The 17,946-nt window shown below is 46.2% G+C and overlaps 1 protein-coding gene across 2 annotated transcripts in view; it reads right to left on the bottom strand.

Moving 5' to 3' along the window:
• The window catches only part of atrx (ATRX chromatin remodeler), a 94,943-nt gene that overhangs the window by 16,744 nt on the left and 60,253 nt on the right, over positions 1-17,946 (bottom strand). For both annotated transcript variants that reach the window (XM_084332199.1, XM_084332200.1), the window contains 3 exons: positions 16,978-17,086; positions 14,898-15,075; positions 11,804-11,995 (listed from right to left, as the gene is read on the bottom strand). In XM_084332199.1, the coding sequence (XP_084188325.1) occupies positions 11,804-11,995; positions 14,898-15,075; positions 16,978-17,086 (479 nt within the window). The remainder of the gene's footprint in view (positions 1-11,803; positions 11,996-14,897; positions 15,076-16,977; positions 17,087-17,946) is intronic.

The raw sequence follows: 17,946 nt of genomic DNA, 5'->3' as shown, positions 1-17,946 counted from the left end.
ATGTTTTACAACGTGCCCAAAACAATGTTTAGTATGAAAGTCGGCACTTATGGAACTTTGTAGACTGGATCATACATTTACAGTGAGTGTGTAGAGAGCGCAATCTGGCAGCTAAGGAAGCACCGCAGAGTGCCTGGATATTTATGGTAATAATCCTGATGGGTATCAAGCTAACTGGCTAAACAAGCCAGATGTCAAGAGAATAACTCACCAGTCACCATAGCCTTACATGTTGGACATGTAGGTAGCATGTTGGACATGTAGGTAGCATGTTGGACATGTAGGTAGCATGTTGGACAGAGCGTAGCATGTTGGACAGAGGGTAGCATGTTGGACAGAGGGTAGGTAGCATGTTGGACAGAGTGTAGGTAGCATGTTAGACAGAGGGTAGATAGCATGTTGGACAGAGGGTAGGTAGCATGTTAGACAGAGCGTAGGTAGCATGTTGGACAGAGGGTAGGTAGCATGTTGGACAGAGTGTAGGTAGCATGTTAGACAGAGGGTAGATAGCATGTTGGACAGAGGGTAGGTAGCATGTTAGACAGAGTGTAGGTAGCATGTTAGACAGAGTGTAGGTAGCATGTTAGACAGAGGGTAGATAGCATGTTGGACAGAGGGTAGGTAGCATGTTAGACAGAGCGTAGGTAGCATGTTGGACAGAGGGTAGCATGTTGGACAGAGTGTAGGTAGCATGTTGGACAGAGCGTAGATAGCATGTTAGACAGAGCCAACAAGCTAAGCCAACAAGCTAATCCTGATCAGAGGCAGAGGCGCAGAGCCATAGAACAGCAGACAGTGTGGACTGGGGAAAGGGAAATGGGGGGGGTACTCTCTCCCCTTCCCTGTGTGTGTGCGTGCGTGCGTTTGGAAAGACGATGAAGTCACTAGTCAGGACTCAGGACAGGAGTATATTATAGTAAACTGAGGATGGACAGATAATGTTGATATTCAAATATAAAAAAGTTTCGAGAGGAGTGGAAGTTTGAAGACAGACTAGACTACAATATGATGCGGGGGTGGTGAGTTGAAACAGTGTGTGTGAATGAATGAATGAAAACTTTATTTAACAGATTGCAGAATGGGTACAGTACAGTACGGCTCAATACACACAATTGTTAAGGGGATGCAGACCAGAGAAAGACTTTCGTCTTGTTTACATCAGGGTCCCCCATTGTGTGTGTGTGTGTCCCCCAACCGACCCCACTTCTATGTTTCAATAAATTATTTGCATTTAAAACTATTAACGCTGACTCATTCCTTCAGTCCACTCAAAATTATGCTAATATTTAACATACATATTCCTTATGTTGTTTATGATATTAATTGAAAATAGCATATGAGAGTATTATAGTAATAATAATAACACATGGCGATATACTAAATGACAGCCAAACATGGCACTGCAACTAAATAACACAAATACAATAGGCACATTTGTGACTGTTACAAATATGACACGTTTTATACTTGTGCTACAAGATTTTGGCCTGTGCTACAAAACTATCAACCTCTGTAGCACCAGTGCTATGTGCAAAAAAAGTTAACGTACAGCCCTGGACAGAGCTTAGGTAGCATGTTGGACAGAGCGTAGGTAGCATGTTGGACAGAGCGTAGGTAGCATGTTGGACAGAGCGTAGGTAGCATGTTGGACAGAGCGTAGGTAGCATGTTGGACAGAGTGTAGGTAGCATGTTGGACAGAGTAGGTAGCATGTTGGACAGAGCGTAGGTAGCATGTTGGACAGAGCGTAGGTAGCATGTTGGACAGAGTGTAGGTAGCATGTTGGACAGAGTAGGTAGCATGTTGGACAGAGCGTAGGTAGCATGTTGGACAGAGCGTAGGTAGCATGTTGGACAGAGCGTAGGTAGCATGTTGGACAGAGCGTAGGTAGCATGTTGGACAGAGTGTAGGTAGCATGTTGGACAGAGTAGGTAGCATGTTGGACAGAGCGTAGGTAGCATGTTGGACAGAGCGTAGGTAGCATGTTGGACAGAGCGTAGGTAGCATGTTAGACAGAGGGTGGAACTGGAATGGGCTCTTGTATAAAGAGCTTCAGCACTGGATTTACAAATGCACTCAAAGACTTGACCCGAAATGCTGCATAAATACATGTTGCATTGTTGGATTCTGGGATGGGGGGGGCGGGCTGAATGACATCATCCAAGGGAGTTGACATGCTTTCTGAGAAAGGGGTGTAACGATCTCAATACAGAAGGAATATTTGAGAATACAAATCTACTTTCAGTACAGTGCATCAGAATGTATGTCATCTGTCATCTACACCAGTGGTTCTCAACCTGGGGCCCCGGGTCCCCCAAGGGAGTCGCAAGATGATAAAAGATACACCAATTCATGTTTATTTCTTGTGAAATTATGAATATTTGAAGTCTAAAGCTCTCCTCCAATCACTAATCAAGGCAAATAGCCTGAGATTTCTGCAAAAGTAATAAAATATTGCATCGCTGAGAACGTGTATTGTTACAGCCCTAACAGAATGCATAAAAGATGTGTGTGTACAATGTACATTTAGTTGAAATGTATTGAAATGGAAAAAAAGGGGGCATTATTGACTTTGGGTAACGGGTCGATGGAACCTGAGGTCAGATGACAGCGCAGACGCTACCCCCTGGAGCCAAGTGCATTCTGGGATGCCTGAGTAATCCCCACCAACATTGGCTCTGGGGTGGTCCGGTCCGTCTCCCGGCCCGGTGTGTGTGTGTGTGTGTTTGTGTGTGTGTGTGTGTGTGTGTGTGTGTGTGTGTGTGTGTCCTGAGCACTAATGATGCTAGGTAACCGGACCTGGGCTATTGTCATCCTGAAGGAGCCGGTGGGGAAAGACTATCGCCTTACTGCAAGGGGGGGGGGGAAGAGAGAGGGCGAGGGAGAAAGAGGGATAGAGGGCGAGAGAGGGAGGGAAGAAAGAAAGAGAAAGAGGGATAGAGAGAGAAGAAAGAGGGATGGAGAGAAGGGGGGGGGAAAGATACAGGAGAAAGGAGGGAAAGAGGAAAGAGACAGGGAGGGGCGGGGGGGAGAGAGGGAGTGAGAGTGAAGAGAGGAAAATGGACTGATGAGGGAGGAGAGAGAGAGAGAGAGAGAGGAGAGGCTGGGTGGGCAGATTCTCAGGGAGGAGAAGGGGGTAAATTACCCCACAAAACGGCACTTGTTTTTTTCCTCAGGAACAGGGGAAAATGTATTTCTGAATAACAGAATCTGGAAAATAATTTTGGCACTTGATCACAGTGCGTGTGCTGCGCGTGGGGGGTACGTTTAGGGTCTGTGAGGTAAGTGGTGCGAGTGGTGTTCTAGGTCTGAGGACTCCCTCGTTGAGCTGGAGACGTGGTCAAAACATCACAATATTTATTTATTATTTGTTTTGATGGTATAACCGTATTTGGTTTTCCTGTACAAATTACAATGTGATTTGACAATTTTATTGGTGTACAGTTAACAGTTGTAAGCTAATACTTATCGTCATCATGGTGTGATTTCATTCAACATGGTCCATTTTATTTCACTATTTTAATACTGCTGCAAGGAACAGATTTTTTGATTAACTGAAAATATAAGTATGTATGTAAATTTTTTCGATTGATATATATATGGGCATATATATATGATATATATATATTGTGGGCAATGGTCTAGTAAAGAAAAGGTCCGTACCTTAGCGCATGGATCCATGACCCAGCCCCACTCTCTCCATACCAACAAAAAACTCTGCACAGCATCATCTCTCTGCTCCTTCCTTTAAACCAGGGGTAGGCAACCCTAGGCACGCGTGCCTGCATAGGCACGCGGGGGCATTTGCATAGGCACAGGGGGCAGCATAAAAAAAAAAGTATATATATATATATATATCTTTTTGGAAATATTATAGTGAAATATTTTGCACTGTTGTCGCATTATCTTGTTGAAATCCTCCCACAGGTTCTTTTTACTACCACATATTTAATTGAGACCCTTTATTTGTTTATTATTTCAATTTAGCTGGAAATACATTGCTACATCATTCAGTAACATTTGCAGAGCCTTATAACAAAAACATTATTACGGTCACCATTGTGACCAGTGGGATTAATCAACAAATTTTATTATTATTTTTCTATTTCATTGAACATTGCACATGTTAAAAGCCATTTTTTTTACTCAAAATGTGAGTATTACCAAGTCAACTTGTGTTCTTAAAACAATGACAATAAACATCGTTTTATTAGGTTGAAATAATGTGGTTGTGTACTTATTTTTTCTGTTAACTTATTATGGATTGAAAACTGAAAACCTTAATGCACAGTAACTGAACTCAATATTTTTTTAGTTCTGGTAACTTATTATTATAAATGTTCTTACAGTGTAGTCTTGCGATCAATCAAAACTTATTTACACGATATACCTCACATTCACCCTCCATTCACATCCTGGCGTTCTCCTGGTGTTCTCCATTAGGCCTGTAGGTGGAGCTATGACAGCACACGTACAGTACACACACCGATGGTGTGTGATGTGTCCAAAAATGAATGGGCAAATGTGAGTGAAATGGTCGCACTGTATGCAGCTGTTTGTCTGCATTGCATTCCCCCCCCCCCCAACTCAGATTTAGGGTTGATACAACCATCATAATAATATTGTTAATAATAACAATAACAATAATGATGTAATAATGTAAAAATTATCATTAAAAGACCCGATGAGAAAAAAAAATTACGATGCATGGAATATTGTTGAGGCACACTAGTTACAACTATATTTCAAACAGGCACTCCATGTCAAAAAGGTTGCTGACCCATGCTTTAAACCCTCTGCACAACAACACAGCATCACTCTGCTCAACCCTTTCACTGCCGCACTACCAAACGGTTAACCCTTTCACTGCGACAATACACAGAAGGTTAACCCTTTCACTGCCACACAACAGCCGGTTAACCTGGTCACTGCCACACTACAGAAGGTTAACCCTTTACTATCGTAATACTAGTAAAGGGTTAACCTTCTGTAGTGTGGCAGTGAAAGGGTTAAAAAAACGCTGCACAACAACACAGCATCACTCTGCTGCTTCCCTTCAAAGCCCCCAGAGGGCCTGACGATCTACACTTTCCATTCTCAACGGCACATTCGCGTGAAAAACGTTTCTTTTGTTGGACAACGATTCGGCAAATGGACTATTAATGTAAAGCATGCTTGGTGCCGGAGCTCTTGGCCTGAGCCGTGCCCGGTGTAAGGCGGGGCAGGGGGGGTGGAAGGGTGTGGGGTGTGTATACTAATCCAACTGGGCATCTAACACGGATGACATTAAAAAAGTGCCGTTATCAAAAACGCCTCACCGTTCTTTCCATTGAGGAGGAGGAGGACAATTTATGTTCTCCTTAAGCCAGACTCTTGTATGTGTGTGTGTACATGTGTAGGAGCTGCCAGCGCCGTGTGAGTGATGTGAAGCGGTCCTGAGTGCAGGCTGCCTCCGCGTCGCCCAGATGAAAACATGGGAGCCGGCGTGTATTAAGAGCGCCTCATGTAGGATACTTTACAACTTGGCACGGGGCGCCACCCACAAGTACTTCACCATTAAGACTTTAGATGGTGCTTAACTGGGAAAGGCTCTGATGCATTTAAACACCCCCCCCCCCACACACACACCCCCTGTATTAATAGCTTTTGTTGCTGCACACTGCGTTTTTTCTGGCCATGTTAGCAAGATATTTGCTCTAGCTGAGAACACCCTCAACCATGTTAACCCCACTTCCTGCCTCTACTGCAGCCTATTGTGTTCAGACGTGTTTTTAATCGCACCCCTATATTCTCCCGCTTTTATTTTATTTCTCTCATTACCACAATAATAAACCTCGATTTAACAGAGCCCACCTCACAGGGGTGGTAAAAACATGGGGGGGGGAGAGGGAGAGAGCAAAGGGGAGAGAGAGAGAGACAGAGAGAGATGGGAGAGAGAGAGTGCGGGAAAGAGCGAGAGAAGGGAGAGGGAGATGGAAGAGAGCGAGAAAGAGATGGGAGAGAGAATGAGAAAGAGATGGGAGGGAGAGAGAAAGAGATGGGAGGGAGAGAGAAAGAGATGGGAGGGAGAGAGAAAGCGAGAGGAGAAAGAGAAAAGAGAGCGAGAGAGAAGGCGAAAGAGAGATGGGACAGGGAGAGGAGAGAGAGAAAGATGGAGAGAAGGAGAGAGAAAGAGGGGAGAGAGAAGGCGAAAGAGAGATGGGACAGGGAGAGAGGAGAAAGAAAGAGGGAGAGAAGGAGAGAGAAAGAGGAGGAGAGAGAAGGCGAAAGAGAGATGGGACAGGGAGAGAGGAGAGAGAAAGGAGAGAGAAAGAGGGGGAGAGAGAAGGCGAAAGAGATGGGACAGGGAGAGAAGGAGAGAGAGAAAGAAGGGGAGAGAGAAGGCGAAAGAAAGATGGGACAGGGAGAGGAGAGAGAGAGAAAGAGGGGGAGAGAGAAGGAGAAAGAGAGATGGGAAGGGTCAAAGTTGAATGGAAATAGATAAGCAAGGTGGGGAAGCAGTGAGAGGAAGAGTTGTGTAGAGGTGCAGGCGGAGGGAGGGAGGGAGGGAGAGATAAGGAAGGAGGAGAAGTACATTAGAGTGGGAGAGAGAGAGAGAGATCCCGTCTCGTCTGGCTCTCGCCCCCTGGTTGTCCGGCACTAGTTTTATCGGTACTCAAGACTAAACGTACGTTTCTCCCATGAGGCCGTGCCTTCTGCCAGAGACCGCTTTTGACACACAGGCAGGATCCCCGACGCCAGGAATGCGGGGAGGGGGGTGCGGCCGAGATATTTGTAATACCTAAACCCAGCCAGTCAAAACTCTCTCCCCCGGCTGCACGCAGACGGAACACATAACCCCCACTGGCCCGCGCTGAGCGCGGCAACAAGAAGGCTCTTCGCAGAGGTCCGTGTCGCCTTTAGGCCCTCGGGGGGGGGGGGGGGGGCGCGCGCAAGTCACAGGGTTTACGTAGCAGTCAGTCAATTAACAAAGAAGCAAAGTCACCGATGTCACAAAGGGCTACGCCGACACACAATAAACATCTCACATTCCCACTGAAACAAGCCTCGGCTAGCAGTGGGCAGAGAGACTCAGGGGGGAGACGGCAGAGAGAGAGGGTGAGTGACTGATAGGAGGTAGAGAGACTCAGGGGGGAGACGGCAGAGAGAGAGGGTGAGTGACTGATAGGAGGTAGAGAGACTCAGGGGGGAGACGGCAGTGAGAGAGGGTGTGTGACTGATAGGAGGTAGAGAGACTCAGGGGGAGACGGCAGAGAGAGAGGGTGAGTGACTGATAGGAGGTAGAGAGACTCAGGGGGGAGACGGCAGTGAGAGAGGGTGTGTGACTGATAGGAGGTAGAGAGACTCAGGGGGGAGACGGCAGTGAGAGAGGGTGTGACTCTGATAGGAGGTAGAGAGACTCAGGGGGGAGACGGCAGTGAGAGAGGGTGACTCTGATAGGAGGTAGAGAGACTCAGGGGGGAGACGGCAGTGAGAGAGGGTGTGTGACTCTGATAGGAGGTAGAGAGACTCAGGGGGGAGACGGCAGTGAGAGGGTGTGTGACTCTGATAGGAGGTAGAGAGACTCAGGGGGGAGACGGCAGTGAGAGAGGGTGTGACTCTGATAGGAGGTAGAGAGACTCAGGGGGAGACGGCAGTGAGAGGGTGTGACTCTGATAGGAGGTAGAGAGACTCAGGGGGGAGACGGCACTGAGAGAGGGTGTGACTCTGATAGGAGGTAGAGAGACTCAGGGGGGAGACGGCAGTGAGAGGGTGTGACTCTGATAGGAGGTAGAGAGACTCAGGGGGGAGACGGCAGTGAGAGGGTGTGTGACTGATGGGAGGTAGAGACTAGACATCCCTATTTGAAAGTCAAGCGCAGCAATATGCGCATATGAGCTACGTTATATGCGTAAATGTGCGCTATATGTGCCTAAAGTCAAGACAGTACTGAAGCAGAAAAATTATTTAGGCGCACATTTCAACAGTCAGGGCTGAGCATTAGGACGTGGGGGTTGGGGTTCGAGGGGGTAGGATCTCATAGCTGGTCTTTCTTTGTCATTAGGGGGAAGTGAGCCCGCTTCCTTTGTCTCCAATTAGTATCTCTGAAGAGCAGGGGGGGGACGTCTTTTAAGAGAGGGGTTTAAATAATGACCCTTCATCAGTCCAGGAGACCAGAGGAGGGGGGGAGGAGGGGGGGGGGGGATAACATTTACTGAGCTCTCTTTGAAAGTTCAGCAGCATAGCGGTGAGTCAGGATAACAGATGGGTCCAGGATGGCAGGAGGAGGAGGAGAGGAGGCGGGGCGGACGGAGACAGGGCAGCTAAAGACAGGTTGGGAGAAAAGTGGAAAGGGAGGTGTGAGACGGGGCGAGGTGAGAGACGAGAGGAAGGGGCTAAGACAGGCTAACTAGGGCGGGGGGCTCCGTCGAGGAGTGATGGGTGGAGGAGCCACGGCAGGGACTTTACTTCTTCCTTTAGTTTGTCTTTTATTTTGACGACAGGAGACCATCTTACAGAGTTTGAGAAAAGGTAACGTTTCACACCAACGCAGCCGCCGACATCGACCAAGACCGCATGACCCGGGGGCTTGAAGCCTTTTTAGAAAGCATCCGCGTTTCCGGGTTCCCGTTTTGCGCTCTCTGATTGGCCAGGTCATGTGACATGAGCGCCAATCGTGGGACGGAAAGTTTCTACACTGGTTAAGCTTAGGCACTCTTCGAAGTTGGTTAAGGTTAGAGTTGGTCTTCGAGCGTGGCGATAGAACGGCAGGTAGTTTGCAGGCTGTTCGACGCGGAAATGGGCAAACACGCTATTGGGCGCGCATGTCACATGACCTGGCCAATCAGCGCGCCGGAAACGCGGATGCGTTGTAAAAAGGCTACACGCGACCCGGGGCCTTCCTCGACCGAAGATATCCTCGGTCCACTCGCGCTCCTGGGATTTCCTCCACTTCATCCATTGGTCGATTTCATTCACAGATACGTACACAATTGTGTTCACTTCTCCTCTAGGTTTCTAGCGCTGAACCGGAGTTGCGTCCGTCATTTTCCAGGAAATAACTCGTTCAGCGTGAAAAGAAGCCTTCAAAAAAATGAACGTCACTCTAGGTCGACTGAGGCCAAACCCATTTGGTGAGGTGAACACACACACCCCACTCAATCTGGAAACCAGGGTGACCGTGAGAGCCCTCCAATCAGACAAAGAATGGGGGTTCCAACTCTGTGAGGCCACAGAATGTTATGCGAGCTCTTACACCCAAATGAGTTGTATATTCTAGCATTTGCTAGGAGGTCTGAACTAGAATTAACAGCTCATTTGGGTGTTAAGACCTCACAAACGTTTTTATGGCCTCGTAAAGTCGGCTCCATTGTCTGTGGAGCGAGAGCTCAGATGTGACGTCCCGCGTGACACATCGCAGAGCGAGGGTTCTCTCTCTCTCTCTGGATATCTAGCTTCAGGAGAGAGAGAGAGAGGAGCGCGGTCTCAATTATTGACTGAACTGTCCCGGGGCACAGGAATAACGTGGAACATGAGTGGCATTACCCTTTAAAAACAACAGGCTCCCTCAAAGATTAAAGAGGACAGTGCTCTTCCCTGAGGAGAGAGAGAGAGAAATAAAGAGACAGAGCGTGAGAGGGAGAGACAGAGAGGGAGAGGGAGAAAAAGAGGGAAAGAGAGAGGAGGGAAAGAGAGAGGAGAGAAAGAGAGAGAAAGATAGATGGAGAGAAAGAGAGGGAAAGAGAAAGAGAGATAGAAAGAGTGAGATGGAGAAAAAGAGAGGGGGAGACAGATAGAAAGAGGGAAAGAGAAAGAGGGAAAGAGAAAGAGGGAGAGAGAGAAAGAGGGAGAGAGAGAAAGAGTGAGATGGAAAGAGGGAAAGAGAGAGAGGGAGAGAAAGAGAAAGAAAGAGAGAGAGAGAGAGAGAACAGAGAAGCCCTCTGCCGCGGTCGGAATGATTCTCGCCTTCTGTTCGGAGCATATTTGGCCGAAGGTCACGGAGGACGGTCTGACTCATCTTCATATGATTCCAGGCAGTGAGAATTCCTTCCGTTAGAGCACAGCCCCTGCCTGACACATCATAGTTAACCGCCTGGCCAAAGCAGGTCAGCTCGTTAAAAGCACCGGTCAGCCCCTCCAACCTTTAATACCATTGTCATATAAACGTCGCCGGGGCTCATTAAAGATCACAGACATCTCCAAACGGGCCACGCCGGGCCCCATGAACACATCGCTCCTCCCGTCAGCCCTTCCCAAGCACACCAGGCGCGCTCTGAAAAGGCGGTGGGTGCGCAGGTCGGGTCGATACGGGACACGGGTCGAAAAAGGGTTACCCGTTATCATCACACACACCCGGTCAGAGGCCGAGATAAAGGGGCGGAAAGCGGCCCCACATACGTTCGCCACCGGGGCTAGAAAACGGGACATACAGTGTTTGCTTTTATCCTCTCTTGTTTACGGACCTCTGCAGAGAAACCCCAAGTCAGACCAAAACAGAGAATGAAATCCACTTAGAGTTACGGGGATGAACTCAAGGACTACAGAACGGCGGTGGGGAGGGGGGGGGAGCGAGGGGGGGAGCGAGGGAGGGAGGCACCAAAAAAGAACAAGAAAGAGTGCAGGTTCAAAGAGGGTGCTGGTCTGCAGCGGTGTTGCAATGGGAAGACTATTTAGTAAATAGCAGTAAACAGAGGAATCTGTGCAGCTGTGTGCGGTTGGACAGCCCATCTAAGGGCTGTGTGTTCTCGTTAAAACCACAGGGGGCCAGGGGCCCTTGGGGGGGGGGGGGGGGGGGGGGAGGGGGGACGGACATATCTAGTGACACAGCACCTGCACCCAGGAGAGAGAGAGAAGTGGAGAGACGAGAGTAGAGGAAACGATGTGAACGATGGAAGAATCCAGGAAGAGGCTTTGGATATAAGCTGGCCACAAGAGTAAACAACAGGATTTATCACTGCTGTGCTTAAGTTCAAAGGCGGTGGGGAGAAGGGAGAGAAGAAAAAAATATCCACACACACACACACACACACACACACACACACACACACACACACACACACACACACACACACACAGGTTCGGGGGGAAAAACAGGTTTGGCATTTAAAATGGCATTCGGTCCGGTTTCTGGTAAAGGAAATTGAAAAGCCAATTTTATTACTGCAAATCGTTAAATGGGTATTTATCCTGTTCCTAGGGGGACTGTAATCACGAGGGAACAGTTTAAAGAGCGGTGTGAAAGACAGTTCAGTAGTTGACAGTTAAGTTAAACCATAATGGCACTCATTTATGTGAAAATTCACTTACCGGCGTTTTAATGCATTTCCTTTAATGAAAATGCACCTGTGATTAAAGCCTGGTATTTGAACATGTTTTTATGAAACGGTCTGGCCTTTGTCAGCCTTCTCGCGATACCGGACGTATGGCCTAGAATGAACGAGACGTGGTGGTTTCTCTGCGCACAGAACGCAGGGGGACTTATTTTTTTTTTTGACGTTGCAACATCGAAAAACCAACTGTGCAGCCGCGTCGGCCACTGAGACACACATGAGAATTCACTCTGCAGAAAGTCTGCGTGCAAAGAAACGGTTTTGCGAATAACTGAAAAAAGGCATAGGTTAAAGGATCGTTCTTGGGATTTTAACTGGAATACATTCCCCGAGGTCCATAGTTGTTCCTAGATACCAAGAACATGCAAATTGACCTTGTAAGAAGTGGAGCAATCTTCCATTTACTTGGGCATGTACCTTCAGGCGGATTTTCAGAAAATAGGGCTCAACAGGTTAAAATGAAACTAATCTAACTGAAACCCCCGCCGTGCTGACCTTGGGGAGCATGGGCGTGGCCCGCTTGCTCTTCTTCTCCGTGGGGTCGTCCAGCTGGTCCGGCTCGAAGTTGTAGAGCTCGGTCAGCTCGCTCATGGTGAAGTGCCTCTCGATCTGCTGCTGGTCCACCACGCGGAAGGACAAGGACTGCTTGGTCACCTGTCGCTCGTAAATCTTCTCCTCCATTGTACCCTGAGAGATGGAAGGGGGGGGGGGTAAGAGAGATCCTTTGTAAGGTATAGTTCTGATTTTTGGAACCTTAGCCGCATTTCCAGTGTTTATTGTAACCATATTTATTGTAACGTATAATGTAACTGATACGTGGCATACAGACCCTCATCTGCACCTTTGATCACACTGCCTGCTTGCTCTGATGCGTATATTCAGAGTTAATTATATTGTTTACACTGCCTATTTTTTTGTTTTCTACTGTACTACGTTTATTGCCTGTATTTATGTCTTTCTACATTTACCTGTACCCCCCCCCCCCCCCCCCGCCCCCATGTTGCTATGATGCCTGAATTCCAATCAAGCAATCTCTTATAGTCCAGATACAGCGCGTGGACCGGATTCTTAACGGCGTCGGCGCGGACCGATATGACGCAACGGCGCGGCGGACCTCGGCGTGTCCCAATTAACCTAGCCGCGGCTCGGCCGTAGAGGCCGCCGGATCTAAGAGCCGCTAGGGGCCTGTGCTCACAGAAAGGCAAGAGGACCGTCCTTCAGAAACACGTCCCCGACACATTACAACAGAGGAGCACTTTATTCCCCCCCTCACCTCATCAAACATCTTTGTGTCGGGAGGGCTGCGTTTGTTATGAGGCTTGGCAGGGCTTTCCCTGCCGTTCCGGGCCCGTTGTTGTTCCTCTGTTATAATGGGCCTCTTGTAATCCCGTGTGGGATGGGCCACTTAAGTTTTGACACGTTGATAAATAAATCATCCGTCCGCTCATTCATCCGCTCCGCACGTAGATGCGATGAATTAGCGGGGATTTGCGTTGTTGACAGTGCGGCGCAGAGAGACGCATTAACAACTCGCGGAGTTACGCGGCGCGAGACGGAGGAGACGTAATCACATCCCCAAAGCGGAGACGGAGGAGACGTAATCACATCCCCAAAGCGGAGACGGAGGAGACATAATCACATCCCCAAAGCGGAGACGGAGGAGACATAATCACATCCCCAAAGCGGAGACGTAATCACATCCCCAAAGCGGAGACGGAGGAGACGTAATCACATCCCCAAAGCGGAGACGTAATCACATCCCCAAAGCGGAGACGGAGGAGACATAATCACATCCCCAAAGCGGAGACGGAGGACATGTAATCACATCCCCAAAACGGAGACGACGTAATCACATCCCCAAAACGGAGACGGAGGACATGTAATCACATCCCCAAAACGGAGACGGAGGACATGTAATCACATCCCCAAAGCGGAGATGGAGACAAAAAAACATGGATAAAAAGAAAGAAACGCAGCACAATGCTTCCAGTGCACCCAATTATTTAGAACCACAACTATGTTTTCATCAGGTTATACGTTTATTTAGAACCACAACTATGTTTTCATCAGGTTATACGTTTATTTAGAACCACACCTATGTCTTTATCAGATTATAAGTTTATTTAGAACCACAATGTTTCCACAACTATGTCTTTATCAGGTTATACGTTTATTTAGAACCACAACTATGTCTTTATCAGATTATAAGTTTATTTAGCTGGTAGGGGAATTTAACCTGTGTTGTGTGTCTAAATAAACTCAGCAGTGTGTGCCATTAACTACTTTTTAAATACAATGCCAACAGGGCCTTATATACAGCAGTGTTTCCGCAGCCACTGTCTTAAGGGAGGGGGGGGGGGGGTGTTTAACAACTGGAGGGTCTCTGTGTGAGTACTGTAGCCTAGTCATGTGACAGCAGGCTGGGACTCTTGGACGAGGCGTGCGGTTATTGGAAAACAATGCACGATGTGAGGGCTAACTACCGTGAGGCGAGCTCGAGTGGTGCCAGGGGTTATTGGAAAACAATGCACGATGTGAGGGCGAACTACCCCTGTGAGGAGAGCTCGAGTGGTGCCAGGGGTTATTGGAAAACAATGCACGATGTGAGGGCGAACTACCCCGTGAGGCGAGCTCGAGTGGTGCCAGGGGTTATTGGAAAACAATGCACGATGTGAGGGCGAACTACCCCGTGAGGCGAGCTCGAGTGGTGCCAGGGACCGCGCTAATAGCAGCGTATCACTTAACGATAGGTTTGACGCTGTAATTATTAAAAAGAAAAAGGCTTCTCAAAACACCAAACATAAGCCCCAAACGCTCTAATGCTCACTGCGGCAGACAATGAAAACCGTGACCACGCCGCTCATTCATGTGCCTATTTATATATTATATAATGTAAATATATTATATTGAATTTGACATCATATTGATGTATTTTGCACTTTTTATATCCACCTATGCACTGTTCTATACGGACCTGCACTTTTAATTACTTTTAGCAATGACATGTGTATTGTGAGGAACGCATGGGTACTGTGTGAGTGATATGTGTAGCATGTAGTGAATGATATGTGTAGTATGTAGTGAATGATATGTGTAGCATGGAGTGAATGATATGTGTAGCATGGAGTGAATGATATGTGTAGTATGTAGTGAATGATATGTGTAGCATGTAGTGAATGATATGTGTAGTATGTAGTGAATGATATGTGTAGCATGGAGTGAATGATATGTGTAGCATGGAGTGAATGATATCTGTAGCATGGAGGGATGTATATGTGTAGTATGGAGTGAATGATATGTGTAGCATGGAGTGAATGATATGTGTAGCATGGAGTGAATGATATGTGTAGCATGGAGTGAATGATATGTGTAGCATGGAGGGATGTATATGTATTGTAGTTGTCCATCTTTGTTTTTAAACTGCATTGATCGGGAGTAGCACTCCTAATTACATTATATCATGTACAATGACAATAAAGCTTTCTATTCTATTTCACATTTTGAGAGGATTTCAACAACAACCAGATAAGATAGAGGTGGGAGCAGAGTTATGCGCACGCGACGCGCACCGCAGGAGGCGGGGCCTCACCTGCGCCAGGAACCTGTAGACGAAGCACGTCCTGATCTGGCCGAAGCGGTAGACCCTGAAGATGCTCTGGATGTCGTAGGACGGGTTCCAGGAGGCGTCGAAGATGATCACCCTGTTGGCCGCCACCAGGTTGATGCCCAGGGAGCCGGCTCGCGTGGAGATGAGGAACAGGCGGCCCCTGAGGAGGGGAGGGGGGAGGAGACGGGGGCTCGAGGTTAAAAGGATTCAAGGACTTGTATTCAAGGACTTTCAAGTACTTTTCCAAGCACTATTTTTCATTTAAAAAAGGACACATTCAATTAAATGTCGTTTTCTTTTTTATTATAGAAAAAAAAATCTGATCCAATATTTATGGCTTAAAACCAATTTCCGTCAATTAGTTACACTTTAAATTAAAAAAAAATCCTATTTCTTGATTCAGAACAATTTAATCATGGATGCACAAAACTTTGAATGCGAATGGGTTAATTTGAATTTCAAGGACTTTTTAAGCACCTTGTTAATAATTTTTTTTGTTTTCAAGGAATTCCAGGCCTCGACTTTTTTTTGTAAAGAAATCAAGCACTTTAGGCACTTCAATGACCTTGTGTGAACCCTGAAATTATGTCCCCAGCAGAAAACTTAGTCAACATCTGCAATAAAAATATATATTCTTCTGTTTTATCTAAGAAGATCAACGTTTTCAGTCTTGTATTGCAGAAAAATGTCAAGCAAAGCATTTCTTTTAATATATACATACACTTGGCAATGGCATCAGTGTATTGCCTTTCAATTTCCTACGAGCTTGTGACACTGTATTTAAAAAAGGGATATATTAGCCTTCAAAGTCGGTCAATTGTTAATGACCCCCCCCCTGCTCTATTTATGTATTGATATCTTTGCTATAAGGATAATGAGCTAGCATAACAATGTTGTGCTCATTATTTATCAGGTTAGGAAATAGCCACACCGACTGGAAGTACAAAGACAATGGCAGGAGTGGGCGTGGCCTGCACGGTGAACGCCAGGTTAAAATACACTTGAATGAATGAATGACTGCATTTCTAGTACTAGGACACACATGGTATCGGTGACAGCTAGACATCGAGAACTACTAACTAAATTTTCTTTTTGTGTGACTTCTATTGTGATTATATTTATTCATTACATCAGTTACCGTAGAAAATGAAACAGGAGGTTGGTATCAAATGTGCAACAGAATACTGTATGTATGAGGATATGTGATCAAATAATATGATCCGTAGAGAGAGATCAGATACACACCATCATTCTGTATCTATGGAATGACGCAGGTGGCCAAAATAGCAGACGTCAAGCACTCGTATTGGTATCGACGAGTGCTCAAACGGAACGCCAAGATGTGTACTTGGTCAGCGCCGGTACTTCACATACAATTGGGAACACATTCAGAAAAAGGTTTGGGCCCCTCTCTGATGAAAATGTTAAGCACGTGGACATTTGGAGCGGTTCCCTCTCCGGTGGTTTTTCTCTTCTAGGAAAGACACCTCAATACATCTCCAGCCTTCTGCACCTTCTCCCATAACCACTACGTCTCGAGGTGGGGCCGTAATCACATCACTTCATCAACTCCCAAGGCCTGCGCCGTCTTTGGCCAGAATTCCTGTCATTTTGCTGCAGCAAATTAGTGGAACTCTCTCCAAAACTCCCTTAAACGTTCATCACTTCTGTAATTTCATGTGTTTAAGCAGAAACTGTGACGGTCCCTGGCTGACTGTTGCACATGTTGATTCCCATTCTCCTCTCTATATATATTACACACCTACAACGGTCACTGTAATTTGCCTGTTCCGCTCCATGCACGTATCATGTATGTCATTTAATTTGGTTTGTTTTTGCATGTTTTAACTATTTCCCGTACCTCCGTGATGGTTTTACCATCCCGTCTCTCTTCTATTTAAAAAAATGTGTGTCCCCTTTCCCCGTTACCCTTTCTCGAGGGGACCTATTTTCCTCTCACCAGGCTGTCACTGAAAGCAAGAATTTGTTCTAAATGGACCTGCCTGGTTAAATATTTTCTTTTAATAATAATAACAATAAGACACGGGCTGTGGGCGTGTACCTCAGGTTGGTGATGTCGTTGAACTCCTCCGCCCACCTCTTCCTGGACAAGGCGTTGGTGGAGCCGTCCAGCCGGTAGTAGTCGATGTTCCTGAACCACTTGCCGTCGCCTTCCACAGACACAACACTGTTAGGAAATCTGCCAGCTGAGACCGTTCAACACAGAGACTCCCCGAAAACCTATATTACGCCTGTTAAATTACATCATTTTAATCCCAATATATATATATATAATATAATTAGGGCCGTTTATCGCGTTAATTAGATTAATGAATTACACAGCAAATTATCGCGTTATGAAAATTAATTGCAATTTTTTTTATTTTTATTTTTTTTTAATAACTTTTTCTTTATCTCATTCATTCCATAAGAACGTAGAATACACATTTACAGACTTTTTTTTATATGGTCCATTTGCATGTTCTTGGTATCTGATTCTAGGGACATCTATGGATCTCAGGGAATGTATTCCCAGTGTCCGAAATACTGTGTCTGTTACTAGGCTTGAGTAAATTGTAATGAACCAAATGAGAATATCAATAAAAAAATGTTTTTATCTTTGACTGTGAATAACACTATGCTCAAATTGACCAGACCTGAAAAATCTAAGCAAATTAATAGATGGAAGATGATTAAACAGAAGGTTTTGTAGATACAGTACTGAATTCTGCCATCCGGACACATGCAATTTGAAATATGATTATAGAATATAGAATCAGGCATAAAATGGTTATGCGATTAAAATGCGATTAATTAATTACAAATCCTGTAATTAATTAGATTACTTTGTTTAATCGCCTGACAGCACTAAATATAATATATCCCCTGTTCCATTGTATGTGGTGATGTGAACCTCGGGAAAGAAGTTCTAGAAGAGATTTCTTAATGGACAGAAACAGTTGTTCCTGTTCACGACACATTAGGGCTGCAACGATGACGTCGACCGTGACATTTAATCAAATCGTGGGCC

This window comes from Notolepis coatsorum (genome assembly GCF_963971535.1).
Source record: "Notolepis coatsorum genome assembly, chromosome: 16".
NCBI classification, from domain to species: domain Eukaryota; kingdom Metazoa; phylum Chordata; class Actinopteri; order Aulopiformes; family Paralepididae; genus Notolepis; species Notolepis coatsorum.
Note: the sequence above shows the minus strand (reverse complement) of the source record. Positions and strands in the feature narration are given on the sequence as shown.